This window comes from Emydura macquarii, unplaced genomic scaffold (genome assembly GCF_026122565.2).
Source record: "Emydura macquarii macquarii isolate MOO-44397 ecotype Brisbane River unplaced genomic scaffold, CSIRO-AGI_Emac_v2 contig_3450, whole genome shotgun sequence".
In the NCBI taxonomy this organism is placed as follows: Eukaryota; Metazoa; Chordata; order Testudines; family Chelidae; genus Emydura; species Emydura macquarii.
The window spans coordinates 158,575-183,009 of record NW_027133587.1 but is presented as its reverse complement, the minus strand read 5'-3'; the positions used below and the strand labels follow the sequence as shown (position 1 = coordinate 183,009).

Here is a 24,435-nt window from a genome sequence, read left to right as displayed (position 1 = left end):
TGGTGACTCCTCGTTCTTGTGTTAAGAGAAGGAGTAAATAACATTTCCTTATTTACTTTCTCCACACCAGTCATGATTGTATCCCCTCTATCATATCCCTTCTTAGTTGTCTCTTTTGCCAGTTGAAAAGTCCCAGTCTTATTAATCCCTACTTATATGGAAGCAGTTCCATTCTCCTAATCATTTTGATTGCCCTCTTGTGTGCCTTTCCCAATTCCAGTATATCTTTTTTGAGATGGGGCGACCAGATCTGCATGCAGTATTTAAGATGTGGGCTTACCATGGATTTATAAAGAGGCAATATGATATATTCTGTCTTAATATCTATCCCTTTCCTCATGATTCCCAGTGTTCTGGTAGCTTTTTTGACTGCCGCTGCACATTGAGTGGATATTTTCAAAGAACTATCCACAATGACTCCAAGATCTCTTTCTTGTGTGGTAACAGCTAATTTAGACCACATCATTTTATATCTATAGCTGAGATTATGTTTTCCAATGTGCATTACTTTGCATTTATCAACAATGAATTTCATCTGCCATTTTGTTGCCCAGTCACCCAGTTTTGTGAGATCCCTTTGTAACTCTTTGCAGTCTGCTTTGGATTCAACCATCTTAAGTAGTTTTCTATCATCTGCAAATTGTGCCACCTCTCTGTTTACCCCTTTTTCCAGATGGTTTATGAATATGTTAAACAGCTCTGGCGCCGGTACAGACCCCTGAGGGACACCACTATTTACCTCCCTCTATTCTGAAAATTGACCCTTTTATTCCTACTCTTTGTGTGCTATCTTAACCAGTTACTGATCCAGGAGAGGACCTCCCTCTTATCACATGGCCACTTGCTTAAGAGCTTTTGGTGAGGGACCTTATGAAAAGCTTTCTGAAAATCTAAGTAAACTCTATCCACTGAATCAAACTTGTCCACCTACTTGTTGACCACAGTTTTGCCCTCCCCCTTAAGGATTCCTTCTGAGTCACTGCCGTCACTCTACCCCTATGACCACACATCACACAGACGCATTCTGGTGAGCTGTCCTTTGGCTCTGTACATACCCAGCCACCGGAACCAGCAAAATGGAGGATTTGCCATTTGAAGAATTTCTCTTGCTCATGTTTTTGCTCCTGTTTCACCAAGGGGCACAGGGCTCTTTCCTGCGACTGACAGCGAGACAGATGAAAACGGGCTCCAAACCAGCGTGTATGGCTACTTGCCCTGGCCTGGACAGTGTGTGGACTGTGCCTTAAATTTTGCTGCTCTGGGCTAAACCAAGTGATTCTCCCTGATTCTGGGTTCCAGTCGAAGAGTAAACCCTTCTCTGTTTTGAGAGGCTGCCTGGTGTCCCCCCAAATTCTCCAGGAGAGCATTGCACCCTGAGCAATGAGTACAAGGGCCCAGCAGGAGACTGGCTAGGCTGCATTCACTGCAGGGAGCCATGGAGAGAGACAGGGTTAGCTGGGGCATGAAGGCCGGATTTCACAGACTTAAATGTCGTGGGCCTGTCCCTGTAGAAATTTGTGGGTCCTTGGCACATGGCATGCTAAAGAGGTCACCGCAGGAGCTGGTTACAGGCTCAGACATAGGTCCGGTCTCACAGATCTAAGTTCTTCAGACACCCCATTGGGCCCCCCGTGTCTCTGTCTCTTTCCCCTTCACAATGACCTGAGCAGCCATCCCCCCTCTTGAGATGTAGTCCCTTTTTACACTGCTCCAATTTGGTCCAGACTTTAGCTCTGCTCATCTTCCCCAGTTCTGCATGTTAGCTGGAACTAGGAGAGAGAACAGGAAATGCTGATAGTTCAGGAATTGTCTCAGGACAGTTTTTAAGTCTTCACCAAAGGGTGGCTAATTTTGAGGCATGGTTCTTCCCTTCCTGTTTGCTTTCCTTACCACCCCCCTACTAAACTTCACTAACATATTCATAAAGCAAACATCCCAGTAGCCAGGTCAACAGCCAGTATTCACCAGTATTACAGAGAGTTTTACAGCTCCATCACAGGGGTTTGGAGAATAGGCTAAGGGACACTTGGGAAAGAAGGAGGGATGGTTTCATTGAGAGGTAACGGAGGGGGAGGGAGTGGGAGGATGAAGTTTTGGGGATCTGGAGCTGCCAGATTGCACCCCATTAAGACAAAGTGCCTACACAGCCCTCACTCTTCTCTATCCATTCCTCAGTGCCCCCCACCACCACTCACCTCTTCCCTGCCTGCTGTGACCACAGCCACCAGTTCTCAGTCCTCACATTCCTCCCGGCCACAAGATGAACCCTTCCCTGGCAAAAAGGGGGGGGGAGGGGCTCTTTCTAGGTACGGTGACCAGATGTCCAGATTTTATAGGACAGTCCCGATATTTGGGGCTTTGTCTTACATAGGTGCCTATTTCCCCCCCACCCTCTGTCCCGATTTTTCACACTTGCTATCTGGTCACCCTCTTTCTTCTTGATGTCATAGGTTGGTAGTGACGGACTCAGAAGATGCTACTTTCCCCTCCCTATCTACAGCAGCCACAATCTCCCTTCCCCTCAGGGGCTCTTGGATCTTTGAGTCAGTCCCGCCTGATGTCACGTGGCCCATTTCCTATTTTTCATAGTCTCCTTTTCCAGACAAACTAGAGTCTGCTGCTCCTGAATTATAGCATCTAATTTCCCAGCCTTCTTCACACCCTGGGGGGTTTTCATTCTCCCTCCCATTACACCTGACTTGCTATGTTTCCTAGTTCCTCCAAATGTGCTTTCCTGACATCTAGCACACCTGAGATAACCTGTTCAGTGACATCCCCACTCCCTCCTATCGCTTAGTTTACTGTTCACAACCAACCCATGGTCACTGTTCCCAGCCTTGCTCTGACTCTCTCTTTTCCTCTGGACCACTCTTTCTCAGAAAGAAGCAGGTGTTTTCCTTGCTGGCTGCAATGTTCACTTCCTCACTCCTGGAGTTACAGTCTGTGTGTTTAGGACTCACTTGGTTGATGATTGTCAGGCCGTACGTTTTCCCAGCAGAGATGGATTTAGTTAAATCCCTCTTTAAACAGAACGTCCTAGGAGGACATCGGAGGAGTTATCCTCAGCATCTTGCTACTTTAAAATGGTCGGTGGTTGAAATAATAGACATTTTTGTGACAAATCTCCAATGAACCCCTTTGATTTTCTTTCCCTGTGCAGAGTTTCCAGTTCTCACACCTGATGTGATCACCCCTCTGGAACAAGGCAATGAGCCGTGTGTCCCAGATCCCCATGATTCAGAGGAAAGAGAGAGACGGACAGGGGACTGCACAGGTGAGGAATAATTAAATCAATTCAAAATTTGAAGACCTACAAGCCAAAGACTCAAAAAGTAACAACAAAATATTTTTTAAAGTACATCAGAAGCAGGAAGCTTGCTAAACAAACAGTGGGGCCACTGGACAATGGAGGTGCAACTCAAAGATGATAAGTCCACTGTGGATAAACTAAATGAATTCTGTGCCTTCGTCTTCACTGCAGCGGATGTGAGGGAGATCCCCAAACCTGAGCCATTCTTTTTAGGTGACAAATCTGGGGAACTGTCCCAGATTGAGGCATCATTAGAAGAGGTTTTGGAACAAAATAATAAATAAAACAGTAATAAGTCACCAGGGGCAGATAGTATCCACCCAGGAGATCTGAAGGAGCTCAAATATGAAATTGCAGAGCTACTAACTGCGTTATGTAACCTATCACTTAAATCAGCTTCTCTACCAGATGACTGGAGGATAGCTAATGTGATGCCAATTTTTAAAAGCATGGAGGTAGTGTCCTTGAAGCACTAGAGATTAGAGATTGCCAGAACATGAGGCAGTTCTGGCATTCTTTCTTCCACCACAGCCAATTTCCAACAATGTTTGGTATCCCCTTTTCCATTCCTGTTTCTCTCAGCAGGTGATGGGATGCTGAGTGAGAATGAGGAGCAGAAATCTCAACAGGAAGATGTTGAGCAAGTTGAACAACACAGGGCATTATTGGAAATCACTAAAGAGAATGCATCCAGGAATCCTGAGCAGGGAAAAGATGGTGAGAGTCAGCACAGGGCAGAGAAGAGGCAGGGAAACAAGCCAAGGGAGGAAATGAATAAATCCATTAATAGTTCTGGACCTCACAAGTCCATCAAGGAAACTGCAGCCCAGCAGAAGACCCATGCAAAACAGAGAAACAAATGCTCTGAGTGTAGGAAAACTTTCCGTAACCCCTCAGACCTTATTAGACATCAGAGAATACACACCGGAGAGAAACCCTACAAATGCAGTGAGTGCGGGAAAAACTTCACTCAGACCTCAAACCTTATTAGACATAGGGAAATCCACACAAGAGAGAGACCCCATGAACGGTATGAGTTCAGGAAAAGCTTCACACAGAGCTCAGGCCTTATGAGACATCAGAGAATCCACACTGGGGCGCGATCCTATGGATGTGCGGAGTGTGGAGAAAGCTTCACGAGGCGCTCAAGCCTTAATGTACATCAGAGAATCCACACAGGAGAGAGACCATATGGGTGCTCTGAGTGCGGGAAAAACTTCAGACACAGCTCATCACTTAAGAAACATCAGAGAATCCATATGGGAGACAGACCTTACAAATGCAGTGAGTGTGGGAAAACCTTCACTCTGAGTTCAAACCTCATAATACATCAGAGAATCCACTCGGGAGAGAGACCCTACGAGTGTTGTGAGTGCGGGAAAACCTTCACTCACAGCAAATACCTCATAACACACCAGAGCATCCATACGGGAGAGAGACCCTACGAATGCCCTGAGTGTGGAAAAAGCTTCAGAGCCAGCTCACTCCTTATTGAACATCAGAGAATCCACACAGGAGAGAGACCCTATAAATGCTGTGAGTGCGGGAAAAGCTTCACTCGTCGCTCAGACTTTATTAAACATCAGAAAACCCACACAGGAGAGCGACCCTATGAATGCCCTGAGTGCGGGAAAAACTTCAGTTGGAGACCAAACCTTATTAGACATCAGAGAATACACAGTGGAGAGAGACCCTACGAGTGCAGTGAGTGCGGGAAAAACTTTCCTCGGAGATCATCCCTTATTAAACATTGGAGAATCCATACAAGAGAGAGAGACCCTACGAATGCCCTGAGTGCAAGAAAAGCTTCAGAGACAGCTTACTCCTTATTGAACATCAGAGGATCCACACGGGGGAGAGACCCAATGAATGCTGTGAGTGTTGGAAAAACCTCAATAGCAGCTCAGCACTCATGAAACATCAGCGAATCCACACAGAAGAGAGACACTATAAGTTTGGGAAAAGCTTCACTCACAGGTCAAACCTCTTAACACATCAGAAAATCCACACAGGAGAGCAACCTTGTGAATGCGGGAAAAACTTCATTGACCGCTTATCACTTATTAAACATCAGAAATTCCATATGGAAGACAGACCTTATGAATGCTGTGAGTGTGGGAAAAACTTCACTCAGACCTCAAACCCTATTAGACATCAGAGGATCCACATCTCACAGACACACTAGATGCTCTGAGTGTTGGAAAAGCTTTGATCAGATCTCAGTGCCTACTTATATCATCAGAGAATTTGCAAGAGAAATAAATACCATAAAGTCCTCACTTGGGCTGCTGATACATTTTTTTCTTCTAAAAAAATGATTTTGTAATTCCCTCTTAAAGGCTCTTTGAACTATTTGAACTATGTATGTTGTCTCTCGGGTCCCCCAGGTGGGTTGTCCCATTTTCTCTCTTCTAGCTCACCATTTTTGGGTGAATTCTGTGCTCCTTTGTATCAGCTCCCTTGTTCTATGTGGCATGGGAGCATGTGTCCCTCCTACCAGGAATGTCTAGGAACTCCAGGTTGGGGCGGCAGTGTTACTCAGGGATTTTAGAACCAAAGCAGTGGTAACTTCACTGTGTTTTTCTTTAGACGGAGTTAGGAATAAATTAATGGGGACACAGCTTTTTTGTTTGATAAATGATCGGCACAAACAGGAGTGCTTTTCCCTGAAATTACTTTTGTATTAGATCTAAAACACACACATATACCCACATATGCTGCAATAGTAGGTTTAGAGCATTTTAAACATTTGTATTTACGAAAATTTTAAATGATTTTGAGGAATTGACAACCAGGCTTTCAGGAGCCCTCCTTCTGTCTGGCAGCTGGGGCGTTTAGGTGTTAGATTTTTGTCCAAAGAAAAGTTTTCTCAGATTGCTTTAAAAGAGGGCTCAACAAATTTGTTTTCAAGCTAGGAGCCAGCCCAAAAATTAAGGAGCCACACAACATGGGTCCAGCAGGGAGGCACCCTGGCCGGAGCGTGGCAGCCACTCTCCTGGCCCCGCCCCTCTCCCACAACGTGGGCCCAGCAATGGGACACCCTGACTGGAGTGCAGTAGCAACAGCGCTCTCCCTTCCTGGCCCTGCCACATGGGCGCCCTGGCCGGAGCACGGTGGCTGCTCCCCACGAGAAATACTAGGCGCTAGAACTAAATTTCTAGGCGCCATGGTGACCTGGCAACCGGGGTTTGTCAAGCCCTGCTTTTAAAATGATTTTTTTTTAAATTTCTAACTTGAACAAAGCACGTAACATATAGTGGGTTACTATAGAACCTCCTTATGGGTTCCCAATTTTTTTAATTTTGTTAAACTTTTTCAATTATTAAAGCATTTTCAGTTACAACAATAATAAAACGTATAGGTTAGAGGCACATAAAACCAGGCACAGCTGTTTAAACCTTTTTAAGAATCATTAATTTTTTTAATTTTAATTAGCACCAGCTGCACTGCCTTGCCTTTTAGGACCTAAGATTATCTCTTGCTATGTGGTTTACAGCTCGCCATGGCTGAACACATAGAATGGCTGACAGCAACGCTGTTACATTTTGGGGTACACGCAGGAATGTTAAATTTTGGGGAACAACAGGGGTAACCTCAACTAGCTCTATGGAGATAAAATTACCTGGGCCTCAATTCTACTAGGATTTTCCTTGGAGTTAGCTAGCTTGATGCAGAACCACAACTATTCCTGCAGTAAAGTTATAGCCCATGTATAGTAGCAGGGGTTGTCTAGCATATTTACTCATAAGCTCCCCTAAGCTCCATCACTCTTCTTTGTCTAAAGAAACCTCCTTTCCACTGTTCTGCGATGAAGTGGAGATATTCTAGGGGTTTTCTCTGAGTGCTGTTTGTGTGCCTCAGTTTCCCCCATATGTTACTCGTGTTTTTCGGTGATGGGAGCTGGGTGTGTGATTATTGCAGTAGCCAGTGCAGAGTGGATGGACCTTCCCCAGCAACACCTACACAAACCAGACCCCTTTTCCCTCCTGGGTCAGCCAGCTGTAACAGGTTGCGGCAGGTGGAGACCATCTTGCCCAGGAAGGAGACAAAGTACTGGGGAGGGGTAAGAGGACAAGTCTGGCGGTATGACTGGGTGGAAGAGAGGTCGGGGGCCGTAGGGTCCACGAGTGGGGGCTCTGAGGCTCTCCAGTTGGTTGTTGCTGTAACTTCTAATTAAGCTGCTAACAAAGTCTTTCTATGCTCTGATCCTGAGAACTAATAAACCTGTCCAACTCCCACACTGGCTGTGAATCGCTTCTGACTGTGAGGCAGGGGGCATGGCCCCTTTGGAGGTGTGGAAGAGCTCCCCAGGGTCCCATCCAGGAGGCACACAGGGGGAGCTCAGGCAGAGCAGCAGGGCTGAACTCTCTGAGGTCAGATTCAGGAGGCAGCTGCACAGGTGTGTGGAGACCCAAGGGGGCAGATTCTGAAGCACTAGAGTCCTGACTGGCTGCGCCCCGCATGGGTCCAGAGCCCCGATCCTGGGGAACTCTGTCACATGTTCCTTTCACAGCAAAGCAAATTCCCTCATTCCCATTTGTTCTCACATGGCCATGGCTTGTGGTGAACGTCAGTTATTTTTGGTACCATTTTCTCATTTAAAATATGCCTATAGCAAATTTTGTGATAGTTGAAGACAATGGGGTGTTGTCAGAGGGATTTCCTCCTTTCCCTTCATGCCAGCAGCGTTACTGAGGAATTTATCTTCTTCGCATTCTATCCTTCCATCTCCTGTAGTTTCCCATAACACAGTGTTGTGAGCTCTTGGTGCTTGGGAATCATGGTTTGATTTCTTTGATCCTAAATGAGATTCATTAGGATTGGAGGTGAAAGTGTCCCAGACATGGTGTGACAACCCCACCCCCATGATCATCCTCATTGTGTAATTGTATATTGTTTGATGCAAAGTATGTCGTGGAAGATGTTTTTGGAATGCTCATGACGTACTGAACATTGTTGTTATCATGATAGGGCTGGTCTACACTGACAATGGAGGTCGACGTAACGTGGCTTACATCGACCACCTAAAACCTGAATCTCCACTGGCATGTCAGTTCCACCGACCTAAATCGCGGTAAAATTCGACTTAATAAAACCACCTCCACAAGTGGCATCGCGCTGAAGTCGGATTCTGTGGGTTGAATGAGAATCATTGTCGGCAGAGCGCAACGTAAATCGACGTCATTGGCCTCCCGAAGGTATCCCATAATGCTCTGTTCCAACCACTCTGCACATTCGCACTCTTCTGCACTGTGGCCATGTAAACAGGAAACAGTTCCACCCTGCAAGGCCCGGGAAATTTTGCATTCCCATTTCTTGTTTAATCAGTGTGGAGAGAGCTTGTCAGCACAACTGATCATGGTGACTACACACCTTAAACACGCTCCAGCCTGCAGTCGACCTGAGGTCTTGTATCTCATCGGTCTGCGGGGCGAAGAGTCTGTTCTGGATCAGCTCCGAGTAAGCAAAAGAGATGTGGATATCTATGAGAAGGTATCTCATGGCATATTGGAGAAGGGGCACAACAGGGACGCCCAGCAGTGCTGCATGAAGATCAAAGTGCTGAGGCAGGCTTATCATAAAATTAGGGAAGCTAACAGCTGTTCTGGCTCCTCACTCAAAACATGCTGCTTTTACGAGGAGCTGCATGCAATTCTTGGAAGAGACCCCACCATTGTGCCACCATGCAGCATTGATACCTTGGGGGAATCCGAGGCCAGGATGAATGGGGATGAGTCTGTGGATGAAGAGGAGGATGATGAGGAGGAGAACAGGGGGCAAGTGAGTGGGGTATCCCTTCTCCCTGAAAGTAAGGAGCTAGTTGCAACACAGGAGCAGCCCACCCAGAGGCAGGAAACTGTGACTGATCGGGATGCTGGGGAAGGTACATATGGTGAGTATGTACTGCAAATTGCATGTCTTTGGTTATATCCCCAGTCCAGAATTTTGTACCAGCAGGAAAAAATGGGATGTGTGGCAGTGGGGCTGTGCTTCCTCATACTTGGTGTGCTTAAGCATTGGGTTCACCCCAGAAACGATTATTTATGTGCACAGGGATGCTCCGAGAAACCTCCATGGCATATCTCCAGGAAGCTTTCATGCAGATACTCTGCAGTCCTCTGGAGGAGGTTTCTTGGGAAGGCAGTCTTATTTCTTCCACTGCGATAGGACACTTTCCCCTGCCACTCTGTTATTAATTGTGCAGGCATCATCACGGAACACAGCATAGCAGCATAAGGGCCAGGCCTGTAGCCAGATGCTTGCAGCAAATCCTCCCTTTCCGCCTCCGTGACCCTCAGCAGGATGATATCACTCATGGTTTCCTAGGGAAAATGGCGCACATTTACAGTACCCGACCAAGAAAGCTTTTTAAAGTGTGTGTTATTGCACAGTCGGGGATGCTTTCTTGGTTCAGCACACCGCAAGTCCCTAAGTAGGACGTCGTTGCTATGGCCTTGAGCATCCGCAAATGAGTTCCCATTTTTTTTCTTCCAGAGACGGTTAACCCGTACCCACCCCTCACCCTTTCTACTGCCTGTTAAAAGCTTGATCAGTTGGGAGCCCAACATCCATGCTGCTCTAGGAAGCATGGACTTGTGCAGCATGGGCCCCGGGGATTTCCCTAACATAGATGCACTCACCCCTTACTTACCATGGCTGGAACAGCTCTCCAACCCCTGCAATAGTCATACAATGGAATGTGGTTGTAGCCTTCCCTTGGGAATGTTCAGGGGACTTATTTTTATGTTGTAACATTGCTTTTTGTCCATTGGATGAGTTAACAATAGGTACCTTGTGCTTTGCTTCCCTCACAGTGGACAACGTGGCTTTCAACACCCCACCGTCTCATACTCCTGCAAAATGCCTGTCGCAGAGAAGGTGGAAAAAAAAACTCTGGAATGACATGTTTAATGAGCTAATGAACGCCTCCGCAGCCAAACCCAGCTCCGCATTCCAGGAAGAAAGGACTGGCCTACACGTCAGCAAGGGAACCATCAAAGGAGTCCACTGACTCAGGGCATGGAGGAAACTGTGCATGGACATTGTTTGTCACCTGACCTGGGGGAGAAGGAACATTTTAAAAAAGGAGACATTTTGCCAGTGTCTCTCTCTCTTCCACCTCCATCTACAAACATCACCAAGCATCTGAAGTGCTGACCCAAGGGGGGAGCCTGGCTGGAAGGAAGTCAGCCAGCCTCTGGTGAGAATCATCTGAGTTTCTACGGTTGCTGAAAATGTTAAGCTTAGCTTAGAATTCGCTTGGCTTTTGATTATTTTGACTAAACCTGACTTGCTCTCCTCTGATTTATAATCACTTATAATTCTTCTGTAGTTAATAAATTTGTTTATTTTACCTGAAGCAGTGTGTAAGGTGCATTGCAGGCTCCATTTGACGAGACGAGGCTGGTGCATATCAATTTCTTTGTTAAACTGATGAACACATATGAGCTTGCATTGTAAGATGGAGGTTCCTAGGGTTGCATCTGGGACTGGGGGAATTGACTGGGGTCATTCTATTGCATAATCCAAAGACTGGCTGGCTAGAACCACTCACCCACTTGGTTAGGAGCCACTTGCTTCCTATACGCTGTGTCTGAGCTGCCCAGGAGGTAGGGGTTCTCACAGCAAAGAAGAATGAGATGGGCTCCAGGAGTGGGGGATTGGGGTGACACAGTGGTTCACCAGTCCAGATTGCACTAGGGAAACGTCGCACCTAGAAGGAGAAATTTTAATGGATCTAAATCAGTGCGGATCATTCTGAGTTTAAACCCCATTTTTCATCTTTTGGCAAAGCCACTTCTTGTCTTTCTCCTTCTGAGTTGGGATTGTTTGTAGATGGGAAGGCTGGCTGTTTTTTCCCATGATGATGATGCTAAAACTTTCCTAAATAACATGACTCTACAATTATGAACTGCATGGAGTGAAGCAGGTTTCAAAGGATGAGCGCAGAACATGATGGGAGAATTGGTTGTCCTGATTCTGAGTCATCAGATGTCTCCTTCTGTGCAATTTAACTTTCTGTGAAACCAAAAGGGTATTATACCTCTTACAGAGGTGGGTTTTCCTCTCATTCCCTGGAGGCTGTTTGGTTACATAAATGAATACTAGTTTTCTTTGACTGAAAATAACAGATTTATTGTGGACTTTGAAACAAATTACCATTTGGTAAAATAGGGTAGGTCTACACTGATTCCACTGTGCCAGGCTTGTAGCCCATAGGACTAGCCTGCTTGCTTGCATTATATAGAGATATATCTTTTCTTATAGATTTAAGTATGATTGTTTGATTATAATAGAGTTATAAATTTTGCTGTAATGCAAGGTACCTTACAGGCCACATCCTGTATGACAGATATGCAGTTAGCATACATATATTCGGGACCTTTACCCTAGATAAGTCAGGAGGCATCAAAACAGGGGGGGGGGGGGGCTGTCACAGGTTAGGCCCCAAGAGAACTTTACAAGTACACCACAGAACCCACAAGGGGCCAAAAATAACAAAGGTGAGATGAACAGACTATCTGGAACCATCTGGAAAGGATGTGGATATGTCATGAACCTGCCAGCCTATAGAATATGTGTACCCCAATAGTTTGGGTGTGGTAAATCCAAGTTTGGACTTAGAAGTAGGACCCATATTTTTGGGGTATAAGAAGGGGCAAATCGTGCTATTTGGGGTGATCGATCGTCAGCTACTCCTGCTTGAAGTTTCTTTAGTTAGTGTTAAGATTTTTATTCTTCATTTATACTTGGTATTATTTGTAGTGTTAGTCTTAGTCTTATAGTTCTTAGCTCTCAAGCATTGCCTACTCCACCCCTCTACTAAAGAGTTGAAGAACCAGACATCTCTCTCAACCGGGTCATCAGGGAAGGGTGTGAGTATATTAATCCAAAGCATATCGTAGAAATATATATACCATATGAGTCTCTAAAATTAAGATTGTATTATCCATTATCCATTTGATTGTTCATTTTCTCTATATCAGTCATTTGTCTATCATTTTATGTTATCTTAATAAAAGTTTATAAAATTATACAAATTTGGTTATCACTAAGAATCTTCCTGTTGTGCACCCCAGGGTCCCTATAAACTCATCTGGAACCTGTTTCAGGGACAAGAACCTCATTATCTTCTGATCAGATCAATTGGTGAGCCTATAACCCTATTAAATAACTAATACACCCAAAATCAGGCTACAGGCTCCACGAATCAACGTAGTGGGATTGATTAAGCAGGCAGTGGAGAACTGCAAAATTGATCCCAGAAGTACTTTCCAGCCGATGCAGTAAATCCCCACGGCTCCCAACCCACACCCCCCACCTCAAAAAGGATAGCGCTGCATTAACCGGAGGGCGTTTCCTGTTGACACAGCACTGTGAAGATGCCATGGTAAGTGAAAGTTAGTAAATCGACGGGAAATACGCAAGTTTCAGTACAGAGCTTGTGTATCTCCCATCGACGCCACCGGCAGTGTAGACCAGGCCATAGTCTGTTTTGATTTTGCTATATTCCCACCCTACCGTGATGATGATGATGAGCAGGGGGTTGAACTAGATACCTCTTGAGGTCCTTTCCCACCCTAATCTTCTATGATTCTAAGATATGGAGAAAGTCCAAGTGCAGTTCAGTCAACAGGAGAGAATGCTCCAAGCTATTGGACATGCTAACAAAGAAAGAACAGTGTTTTGAAATGAGAGAATTCCAAAATTGTAACTCTGTAACTATGCAAACTATGTAACTATACAAACTATGTACGTAACTATGCAAAATCCCCTTGTATTTGGTCCTTAAACGGTTGTGTCCCAGGCCCTACAGGATGTTAGCTTAGAAGATGTCACTTGGCTAAACTTGTGAATTAGGAAATGCTGTCCTGAACTCTGCAGATGTGGAGGAAATAGAAGTGATTCTTTGATGAAAATAATCTTTTGTAAGTGTTGTAATTGTGTATAAAATGAAACCAGTGTTGAATGTGAGACAGCTGCAGAAAAATAACTATTTTCTTTGAGAAACAAATTGAGATTCTGGTCTAGGCCTGTGTCTGGTTCCTAACTTAGACCTTTGACACCAGTTTAAAGAAATAAAAACTGGGCATGTTTGAGACACCAGTCTTCACTAAAATGGCTAAGATTTGGGTTGGTTTGTAAATGATTCTACTACAGAGAAATGTAAATGTTCCCTGGCCAAGGCTAAGGATTTGCAAGAACTCAGGTAGAAACAGCAGGCACCCACTTGTTCATTTTCACCCTAGAGAAGAAGCTATGACCCAGGTAAAACAGTTTTTCTAACACCACTCCCAAGCTCTGTGGCATTGATTACTATTCCAAGGAATGATGTGATTAGATTGGGAGCAATAGTCCTCCAGGATCCAAAGTTGCAGATGGCAAAGTGAGAAACGGTAGATGCCTTCCAAGGACCTTCCGAGGAATTGGGTGCTATAGTTTGGACAGTGTCTCTGAGTATTTTCAGGGAGGAGGTGGTTTGCTCTGCCATCCTTGTCATGGCTAGACCCTCTCTGTGCCCCTGGCTGGCTGGCCGTGCCTAGTCAGGCCCAGATGAAATTTGAGGTTTTATTTGAAGGGTTGTTAATGGAGGTGAAGAACCTGTATGTTTCAGCGGGTGTGGTGGTGGCAAAGTAAATGTACGAATATTAACAGGGCATATTGAGGCATTGCTGAAGAGTTAAGGTCGTGTGGGCGACCTTAACTGTGTGTTTCCTGCTTTACAAAAGTTTGAATTTTGCTGCTGTTAAGGTTCTGAAAGGAACAACATCTCCCTCAGGCAAACCTAACTCGGCATTAACCAAGGTGAGAGGTAGCAAAAGAAAGTAACTGACTGCCATTCTCTAAGGGGAAAGGTTTCAAGCCTCCAGCCTGGGTGTGTTTATTATAAAGGTGAAGAAGAAGAAGAAGAAAAGCCAGTTGAGTTCACAGGAAGAAGTTAGGAGATTTATTCCCCTTCCCAGGCCCCAGAGAGCGAACACTGTTTCCATGCAACCTCTGCTTTATAGTTAACTTCTCCCCATTGGTCTGACTTTCTTCTAGTAACAAATTCTAGTTCTGCTGCCTCCAGAGTTTCAATGTGCTTAGGCTTTAGAGAGCGAGGGCTGTTCATTTCCCATTCAACCTGCCTCAGATACAGATGAGAAATCTCTCCCTCCTCATGTGCTCTGCCCATGTGTGTATCCATTCAGTCTACATCTGTTCTTCCACTACCCAACTTCCCTTCACAAGAAGAAGAGTTTAGTGCCCAGATCTATGGATAACACATTAAGCCTGGGCTCAAACTGAGGTTGATGAGTGGATGTGACACAGTTTTCCAGAGAATTTCACAGCTACATAGATGTCTTCATCTGTCTTCCTGTGTCACCAGGGCCTCATAAAATACATCCTACAATACTCAAGGAACTGACTAAGGAGATATCTGAGCCATTAGCGATTATCTTTGAAAAGTCTTGGAAGATGGGAGAGATTCCAGAGGTTTGGAAAAGGACAAATATAGTGCCAATCTGAAATAAGGGTAACCCTGGGTAATTACAGACCAGTCAGATTAACTTCAGTATCCAGAAAGATAATGGAGCAAATAATTAAACAATCCATTTGAAGACAATAAGGTGATAAGTAACAGCAGGGATTTTTCAAGAACAAATTTATGTAAAGCCAATCTAAAAGCTTTTCTTCACAGGGCAGTAAGACTTGTTGGTAGGGGGAATGGTAGATGTGGTATATCTTGACTTTAGTAAGGCTTTTGATACTGTCTAGCATGTCCTTCTTATAAATAAACTAGGGAAATATAGCCTAGATAGAGATAGTATAAAGTGGGTGTAGAACTGGTTGGAAAACTGTTCTCAGAGGGTAGTTATCAGTGGTTCACCATCAAACTCAACGGGCATATCAGGTGGGGTGCTTCAGAGCTCCGTGCTGGGCCTGGTTCTGTTCAATAGCTGCATCATTGATTTCGAGAATGGGACAGAGAGTTCACTTATAAAGTTTGTGGATGATACCAAGCTGGGAGGGCTTGCAAGTGCTTTGGAGTCTAGGGAAAAAATACAAAATCATCTGGACAAACTGGAGAAATGGTCAGAAGTAAATAGGATGAAATTCAACCAGGACAAATGAACAGTATACCGCTGAGGAAGGAACAGTTGGTGAAGAGAAGAGAACCCTGGCACGGGAGCCACTGGGCCCTGCAGAGGCAGATGGACCCTGCCGAGACTGGACTGTATTTCATGGGCCCTCTGTTTGGACAGCTGCAGGGCCAATGACGGAGATGCCACAAACACCCTGGGCAATTGATTTCCTCCAGGGCTTGATTTAACTTTTTGTCTGGGCCGCAGCTCCAGTCCCCGAGTGTCACAGACACCCTGCGCGGGGCCCAGTGGGACTGAGCCAATCCCCTGGCTGGAGCCGCCTCCTCCTCTCCCAGCCAGGCCCCTTTGTGTGTCTGTCTGCAGCCGCTGAGCCATGGCCGGGGCCCGGACCACAGCTCCGCGGCTGCTCTGGCCCTGCGGCACGGTGGGTCCAGGGGCAGCGGGGAGCGGGCAGGGTCCTGAGGATGGTGGGGACCGGAGACACGCAGGAGGCGGACACGATCCGGTTGGGAGGGGCCAGCCCCCACCCCGCCTGGCTGGTTCGCCCCTGCCCTGGGTGGGGTCCCGGGCTCCCCACGGCCAGAGAGGGGCTGTCTTGAACTGCGGGGGGTTGGGCGGGGGTCCCCGGCTGGGCAGGAAGGAGGGGGAGGGGACGGCCGAGGGTGGGGTTATCGGGGGTGGGCATAGATGGGCTGGGGGGGCACCAGAAAGGGCGGATGCTGCGGATGTGTTGTGGGGTGTCAGTTTGTAGGGGGCAGAGCTGGGGGTGTTTGGTTTGGGGGGGTTATGATCTAATCTGGCGATTGGGGGCTGGAGCTGGGGAAACTGGGGCAAAGTCTGCGGTTGGGTGTTCAGACGTCTATGATGTTTTGGCACTGGGGGGATTGGGCTGCACCCCTGTCCCGTTAGCCTTGTGGGTTGCTGTGTTTTTTAAGGAAAACCTGGTCTCTGTTCCACCCTTTCGCTGCCCCCCTCTCCTGACTTCCTCGCTCATGTTGCACAAGACCTGGGATAAAAGTCAGAGCCCTGGGGAGTCTCCACGGGAATCTGCAGGGCAGGAGGAGCCCTGAAATGTGACAGCTGGGAGGCTGTTTGCATTACCTTGTAACCCCCCTGCTCCCCTGCTTCTTCCAGAAAGCACCAAGAGAGCATCAGGTCCTTCTTCAAAAGGATAGAGACGCAGCCATTTCCGAGGAGGAGCAGCAAAGCGAGGAGCTGCTGGTAGGTGCCCAGAGCCCCCTGCCCTCAGCTTGGCCTGGGATCCGAGCGCCCTGGGTGACATGGTGAGTTCAGGGTCTGTCCTGCCAGCCCCAGCCATGAAGCCGTCCCGCTGGAGCCCAGGGAGAGCGCAGGGTCGGACACATGTGGGTGACACGATGCCCTTAGGGTGCAAGAGGGTCTGGGTGGGTGTCAGTCTGTGTTAGCCCAGAGACCCCTGCTCAAGGGCTGTTTGGATGTTACAGTGACCGGGTCCTTTCTAGCACCTAGGGGACATGGGGAGGAAGGAGAGGAAACGGGCTGCAGAGATGGAGGGTTTGGCTCAGGGCAATTTGATGAGGTTTGGGGAGAAGATTCCCTCCTGTTGGCGATGTACAGCTCACCCCTGCACTGAGCCCTCCATCCTTCCTGGCCTATGTGAATTTCCCATCCTCCAGTGCAAGAGACCCCGTGATCTGGTCAATTACTGCACCGTGGGCCAGGAGGCACATGTATGATTCTCCTCCGTTACCAAGATGCCCTCTCCCTCTGATTGCAGAAACAGACTGAAGCGGAGAGAGAGAAAATCATCTGGGTGTGGAAGGAGCTGCGGGAGTTTCTGGAGGAGCAGGAGCAGCTGCTGCTGTCCCAGCTGGAGGAGCTAGAGAGAGCCATTGTCAAGAGAAGGGATGAGGGCATCCAGGAGATTTCCCTGCTCAGTGAGAGGGGAGGAGAGGAGGAGCAGCAGCCGCTGAGCCGATCCCTGCAGGTCAGGCTGTGTCATTGAAATAACAACCGGCAGCTTTTCTATAGGAGCTTCTCCGCCCCACACCCCAAAGCACTTTACAAAGCGGGTTCAGGGGCGTGATCCCTGTGGGACAAAGGGGGAAGCGAGGCAGAGGGAGGGGCAGAGCCCTGCCCACGGTCACACGGTGAGTCTGTGGCAGAGCCAGGGATGGATCCTGGGAATCCTGGATGCGTCAATCCCAGGATCTTCTCTCCTGCCCTGCAAATGTCTGTCTGCAGTGGTACTTTGAGGGTGAAATCCTTTCCCCCATTCAGAGGTCCCAACCCAGGCCAAAGGCCCCACTCACCTTAGGTTAATGGGTTTACTGGGACAGGGGGGCTGTGGGACTCTCAGCACTGGGGGGAATTTGACTCTCAAGGCAGAGAAAAAATGTCCTTCTGTAGAGCATCGGGGGAGAATCTTGCCCAGTGGCAACCTCCCGGGAGGGATGGCTGGGGCTGCCGAGAGCAAATGGCCCTGCTGGTGGGGACAGGGGAGACGGCAGCTGCTCTCTGAGCAGGAACCAGAGTGTCTGCAATTCACCAATTACCAGAGGCTCCCATGGTGACTCCCTGCATAGCAGGAGGCTTCCCCCGCCCCGGACAAGTCCTCTGACTGCTTTTTTTTTTCTCCCTCTCTAGCGTGCTGATAGCACTGGGAGCAGGTAGGTCCCTGGCTGTGTTTCACTCTCCTCATGGGCTGTTAGGTTTGGTAGCTGCCCTGAATACGAAGGTCCCCTTGGAATTGGGGTGTGACACGCTGCCTTAGAGGCCGAGATTCTGTCTGACAGCGAATCACACCGGGGCTGTCAGACATATAGCCAGACCTGGCCTGATTGTCGTGTTTCATGCTGCTGGTCTCTGCTCTCTGCTGGGAGCCCGAAGCCAAAAAGTCAGTGAGTTTCTCCATCCGCTCCCTGCAGGGGCAGCCTGGTCAATGCCCTGGCAGAGCCCTGAAATTGACATGGCTGCGGGTTCCAACTGGGATCGGGAATCAGCCACCCTAGCTTGAAGCAGTCCGGGCTTCTCGCCCCACAACGGGGAACCTGCCGCCCGGCTTCCGCTTTCTTTTCCATTTGACTGCCCCAGCCCCACTCCCCATGTAAGGGGATGCATGTCTACATTGACACCACATCGCGCTAGCTATGCCGGCAAAAGCCCCGCACATCTGGTCGAGGTTGGTTTTATTTTGTCGAAAAAACAGGGCACTTTTGTTGGTGGGGGATGGGGGGAGGTGTGATTGCAGTGTGAACACCAGCAGCGTTTTGTCAAAAAAAGGTTCCTTTTTCTGACAAAACACTCTAGTGTAGACCAGGTCTGAGTCTCTAGCCCTCCTGGTTAAAAAGAAACCCTCCCAAATGGAAAGAGAGACCATGTTGCCTTTAGGAGTCTGCAAACAACCTGAAACAGTGGCTTGGAGAGGTGTGAATGCTCCTGTCTCTGGTAATCTGATTGGACTGTCCGTTGAAATGAGGACACTGTAATGTCAATATTCAGTACTCCAGGCTGATCACTTGAGCAGGTGGAATGGGGAGGGTGCGGGAGGGAAGCCTTTGAGGGGTGGGAATAGGGGCTGCTGTAGGGAGGAAAGAACCGAGGAGAGACGCAAGAGATAAACAGAGAAAGGAGGGTGGGGAAGGAAGGGAAACAAAGGGAAGACATAGCAGGGGCTATAAAGCGGTGTGTGGGGGAGGTGATTATTTACACACACAGTGATATTGATCAGGACAATCAAGTCCTTAATAAATAACTGCAGCTAAAGTTTTATTTCCTATACAAAGAGCAGAGTCTCCCATTGTTCTTGGTGCAGGGGTGTCCCACTGAAAGCAGTGGATAACCTGCTGTGAACGGAGGGGGGTGCAGAGCCCTAAATTAACGGACAGCAGAATACGGTCCTCGCCACCGATTGAGCGTCACACCGCAGGGTTACTGCATTAGCTGACGGGCTTTTGGTGTTTCAAGGCCCACGTTCATTCCCTGCTGAAGAGCCAGGCTCTGTCTGTGGCCACAGTGAGCGAGTGGGACGCGCCCGCTCTTCGGTCTGTCTCCTCCCTTTCAATGTAACCCCAATGCTGGTGCCCCTTCTTACTGGAAAATCCCAGTGTGGGAGGTGGCTTTGCTCCCACAGAAGCACAGCATGCCAGAAAAAGCCCCTATACCTGTCTTTGTTCCTTGCCTCAAAGTTTCCCCACATCCCATCTCTCTGGGCCCAGGCGGAACACGGGGCTGAGGGCAGGTGACTCACCAGAACAGCAACCATCTCAGGCTGCAAAGCTCAGATCCAGGTGTCCTGGGATTTGTGGGTTGCTGGGTCTCGGGACAAGGATCAGGCCCATTTCTCACTCCTCCTCCTGTTCCTGGCAGGGAGGCCGGGACATCCAAGAAGCCAGAGCCGGGGTTTGTGGTGCTGGAGAAGAGACTCGGCGATTTCTCTCTGACAAGTGCCAACCTGCAGGAGATGCTGCTGGGCTTCAAAGGTGAATGGGAGTCTGGGGGTGGCGTCTCCCCTCGTTAGAGTGACCCGTGCCCTGGGAGGAGTCGGGGACTCCAGTGATGTCACAGAGCCTGAGCCCGTCTCACAGCCCCACCTCAGCCAATTGCCCGTCCCCATGGGGTAGCCCTGCGTGGCTGCCTCTGTCTGCAGTGACTGTCTTACTGGCCTCAGTTTGTGTCACCGTCTTGTAGTTAAAAGCAATTACATTAATAACCAATGGGAACTTCTCCATGCATGTGGGGGCCTGAATTCTCACCTCTCCCGTCCTCTCCTTCCCCCAGAGACTCTGCACTTGGATCTGGGGAGCGACACAGGTACGTGTCTGTCTCTGACGGGCCATGGGGTGATATCCGACCAATAACTATGTTAGCGACTGGGCATCACGGCCTCCAGCCCCCGTGTGCGCCTGAAAGCTGTGGAATAGCGTGAGGCTGGGTGAGCCCCATGACTGACAGATTCCCTCTGGCTGTGATGTCTGACAGGGATTCAGAGCGAATCCTGATCTCAGGGATGTGTTTCCCTTTGGGGAAAGGAACAACGCCCTGAATGGTGCAAAACAGGATGAGACAGAGACAAAATAACCACACAACAAGGAGTCTGATAGCTTTAATGAGTGATTGAGGTGGGGTGTGGTCCAGGTGTACCCTGTATAGACCGACTCTGGCTGAATGATGGGGCTGGAATACTGGATACAGACTGGCAATGAGGGTTTTCATTTTGCACAAAGAGGGAGCTGCTGTTGTGCGTGTTTGTGTGTTTCTCACCCCTTACATTTAGTATGAAAAGATAATAAAACACATAACAAGGCTGATCTATAACCTGCCTATGTGTATTTCAAGAGGCTGACCGAGAACAGTTGTCCTTGAGGGCGAAACGGGCAATAAGTGGCGGAGTGAGATTTTTCTTTGCTTAAGATATTAATAAATCCGTCCATATCTCACAGCCCATCTGGCTGCCTGTCATGAACCCCGTGGGGTTCCAACCCTCCAGCTGAGAAATGCTGCACTAGATCATTCAATGTCTTGTATCCCGGATTGGAAGAGAGCATCACATTGTATATGGACCAAGTCTGAAATGTGCAGCTAGCTGCTTTAGCAGATATGGATCCACCCTGGGAAATATTAAGTTCAATGAAAACCAAATTCATGATTTTTTGTATCATTTGGGTCCAAAACAGGATTAGCTCTTTCAGGATAGTGAAGGCCTCTAGGAATCAACCATAACCACATTTCTGAGCCAGGAGGGGAGAGAAAAAGTGAGGAGGAATAAGTGGGGAGTGAGGTGACAAGCACCTGCTCTGATCCAGTTATTGTATCATCAGTAAACAGATTTTGCCTGCTCCCTACCCCTGTGTAGTTCCCCCTTCACTGGGGAATCTGCTGCCCTCAGGAACCATGTCGAGTTTTAAAGGTTCTCAGTGGGTTTAGTTCTGGTGGGATGGGTTGGCTCTGCCCTGCAACAAAGTGACTGAGTGTTTCCCAGCATTAAAGTCTAAAACATCTCTGCAGAGAAAGAGCCAGTGAGAATCGCGATGAGAAATGACCGAAAGTCTGTTCTGAAATGTTCCCAATAACCGTTCTCCCCCGGACAGGCTGCAGAATAACGACCATGGCTCACTCCAGATTCTCCCATCCTGCCCAAGGCAGGGAAGTGGCTGCAGCAGAGCTGGCTCAGGTGGGGATTATGAGGCAATGGCTGGTGGGTTCCTATAGAGGCAAGAGGGATCCGTGAATACACGGGAAGTGGGAGCGTCCAGGGAGTTAGAGCTGAGGGTGAGAGGGGGCACAGGAAATGCACAGGGTGCAGGAAGGGAGGGGGACAAGGCGTGATGAACCTGCTGGGACTAGTTAAATCTGGGGCCTGGATTGGAGGAATACACCCATGGGGAGTTGGGTGAGGAAATTTCCCTGTATGTGGGACAGGGAACAAACCGGTCTGGGCTGGGAAAAATTGCCAGGCTCTCAGTGCTGGAGCATGGACCCGCTAACCAGAGTTGCTGTGTCAGAGGAAGGGGGCACCCACCCATGAGGATTAGGGGAGATACCCCATCCCCTGATGTCCAGCTGCTGGCAGTGGGGGGGTGTTGGGATTTCTACAAGCGGGTGCTCTCCCTGGACCTGCTGGGGGCTGCACCTCCTGTGTCAGCCTTTGGCAAGTCATGTGTGATGACAGTGAAGACCCTTCCCCCCTCTGTCTGTTGTGAAGGATTGAGGGGCCCCCCCATCTCCCCTCAAGTTAATACCTCTTGGATGCTCCAAGGAGGCTGTGGGTGGGATTCGGCTGAGTGTGTGTCTGTTGGATTGTCCCTGCTCCTCCATGTATAGTGGGGAGGTGATGGGGGTAGCAGGTGCTGAGTGCTGGACTCTTGCTCTTTCAGGGGCCGGTGACCTTCGAGGAAGTGGCTGTGTATTTCACCGAGGAGGAGTGGGCTCTGCTGGACCCCCGCCAGAGAGCCCTGTACAGAGACGTGACACAGGAGAACCGTGAGAACGTGGCCTCGCTAGGTAAGGATCCCTGTCCCCTTGGTTATTAGACAGGGAAATGAAGAGTTAAGGTTCACGTCACCCCTACACTGCAACCTCAAGTCTGCCCTGATTCAGCAACCCCCCAACATGCCAGTGACACACGGACCAGCGCTCTGCTCTGCCCACCACAGGACACCCTGGGAACAGAGCACAGGGGCTGCGTAGCGCAAAGTCTAACGTCTTCTCTTCTCTAAGGCAAAACTTGGGTTCAGGTCTTATGTAGTGAACAGAAGCTTCCTTCACGTGGCCTGCACTCAAAGATTGAGCCTGATAGTTCAGGAATTGTCTCAGGACAATTTTTAAGCCTTTACAAAAGGGTGGCTAATTTTGAGCCATGCTTCTTTCTTTCCTCTTTGTTTTCCTTACTGCCCCCCTGTTAAACTTCACTAACAGATTCATACAGCAAACACTCCAGTAGCCAGGTCAACATCCAGTATTCACCAGTATTACAGAGAAGCTCCAGCTCCATCACAGGGGTTTGGAGAATAGGCTAAGGGACACTTGGGAAAGAGGGAGGGTGGTTTCATTGAGAGGTAGAGGGTGGGAAGGGTGGGAGACGAAGTTTTGGGGATCTAGAGCTGCCGGATTACACCCCATTAACACAAAGTCCCTACACAGCCCTCGCTCTGTTTTCACTCTATGCTGTCCATTGCTGAAGCATTGACCCAAGCCACCAGTTCTCAGTCCTCACATTCCTCCTGGCCACAAGATGACCCCTTCCCTAGCAAAAAAAAAAAATAGGACAGTCCCGATATTTGGGGCTTTGTCTTATATAGGTGCCTATTTTCCCCCCACCCTCTCTCCCGATTTTTCACACTTGCTAAATGGTCACCCTCTTTCTTCTTGATGTCACAGGTTGGTAGTGACTCTGCAGACTCTGAAGATGCTACTTCCCCCACCCGATCTACAGCAGCCACAATCTCCCTTCCCTGCAGGGGATCTTGGATCTTTGAGTCAGTCCCGCCTGATGTCACGTGGCCCATTTCCTATTTTTCATAGTCTCCTTTTCCAGATGAACTAGAGTCTGTTGCTTCTGAATTATAGCATCTAATTCGCCAGCCTTCTCCACACCCTGGGGGGTTTTCATTCTCCCTCCCATTACACCTGACTTGCTATGTTTCCTAGTTCCTCCAAATGTGCTTTCCTGACATCTAGCACACCTGAGATAACCTGTTCAGTGACATCCCCACTCCCTCCTATCGCTTAGTTTACTGTTCACAACCAACCCATGGTCACTGTTCCCAGCCTTGCTCTGACTCTCTCTTTTCCTCTGGACCACTCTTTCTCAGAAAGAAGCAGCTGGTTTCTTTGCTGGCTGCAATCTTCACATCCTAACTCCTGGAGTTACAGTCTGTGTTTTTAGGACCTCCCTTGATGATGGTTGTCGGGCCGTATGTTTTCCCAGCAGGGATGGGGTTAGTTAAGTCCGTCCTGAGGCAGAGTGTCCTACACATTTGAGCATCTGTGGAGCTAGCCTCATCAAATTTGTACTTTAAAATGGGTTTCGGTTTAAACAATAGATTTTTTTTTAATGACATATCTTCCATGAACTCGCCTGATTTCCTTTCCCCGTACAGAGTTTCCAGTATTCACGCCTGATATTATCTCCCATCTGGAACAAGACAAAAAGCTGCTGGTCTCAGATCTCCATGATTCAGAGGAAAGACAGATCCCAAAAGGTGCCCACACAAGTGAGGAATCATTAAATCAATTCAAAAACTGTCAGCATGTTAAGGACACAGCTGGGATTACTGACAAAGACTTCGTGAGATCTCAGAGTTCTAGATTGTCCCCAGCAGGTTTGTATCCTGAAGGCAGAAGTTGCTCATGACTTCCTACCCGTTCTGAATGAGATCTGGCAGTAGCTCCCCCCTTCAACTCCCTTCCCCCTGAACGTTTGGATGGGATATACAGGCAGAGTTGATCCCCTTACTTCAGTGGGAAAGAATTTGGGGAATTTCAGGCCTTGATTTAGTTCCATCTTTCCAGCACTTCTTTCGTTGATCAGGATGGTGATAGTGACTGTGAAATGCT

At 48.2% G+C, this 24,435-nt stretch overlaps 1 protein-coding gene and 1 pseudogene across 1 annotated transcript; both read left to right on the top strand.

Moving 5' to 3' along the window:
- LOC137144315 (zinc finger protein 850-like) overlaps positions 1–24,435 on the top strand; it is a 36,066-nt pseudogene that overhangs the window by 5,764 nt on the left and 5,867 nt on the right.
- Positions 6,198–12,293, top strand: LOC137144306 (uncharacterized). The gene is made up of 2 exons (XM_067534526.1): positions 6,198–9,203; positions 10,126–12,293. Exons 1-2 carry the CDS (start codon positions 8,453–8,455, stop codon positions 10,320–10,322), a joined length of 948 nt encoding a protein of 315 aa, XP_067390627.1. The 5' UTR covers positions 6,198–8,452; the 3' UTR covers positions 10,323–12,293.

Excerpts from the sequence above, each read along its gene's own strand:
- LOC137144306 (XM_067534526.1), top strand. The coding sequence starts at position 8,453 with ATGAGAATCATTGTCGGCAGAGCGCAACGTAAATCGACGTCATTGGCC. Across the intron at positions 9,204-10,125 it reads TGCTGGGGAAGGTACATATG|TGGACAACGTGGCTTTCAAC; the intron begins GTGAGTATGTAC and ends CTTCCCTCACAG.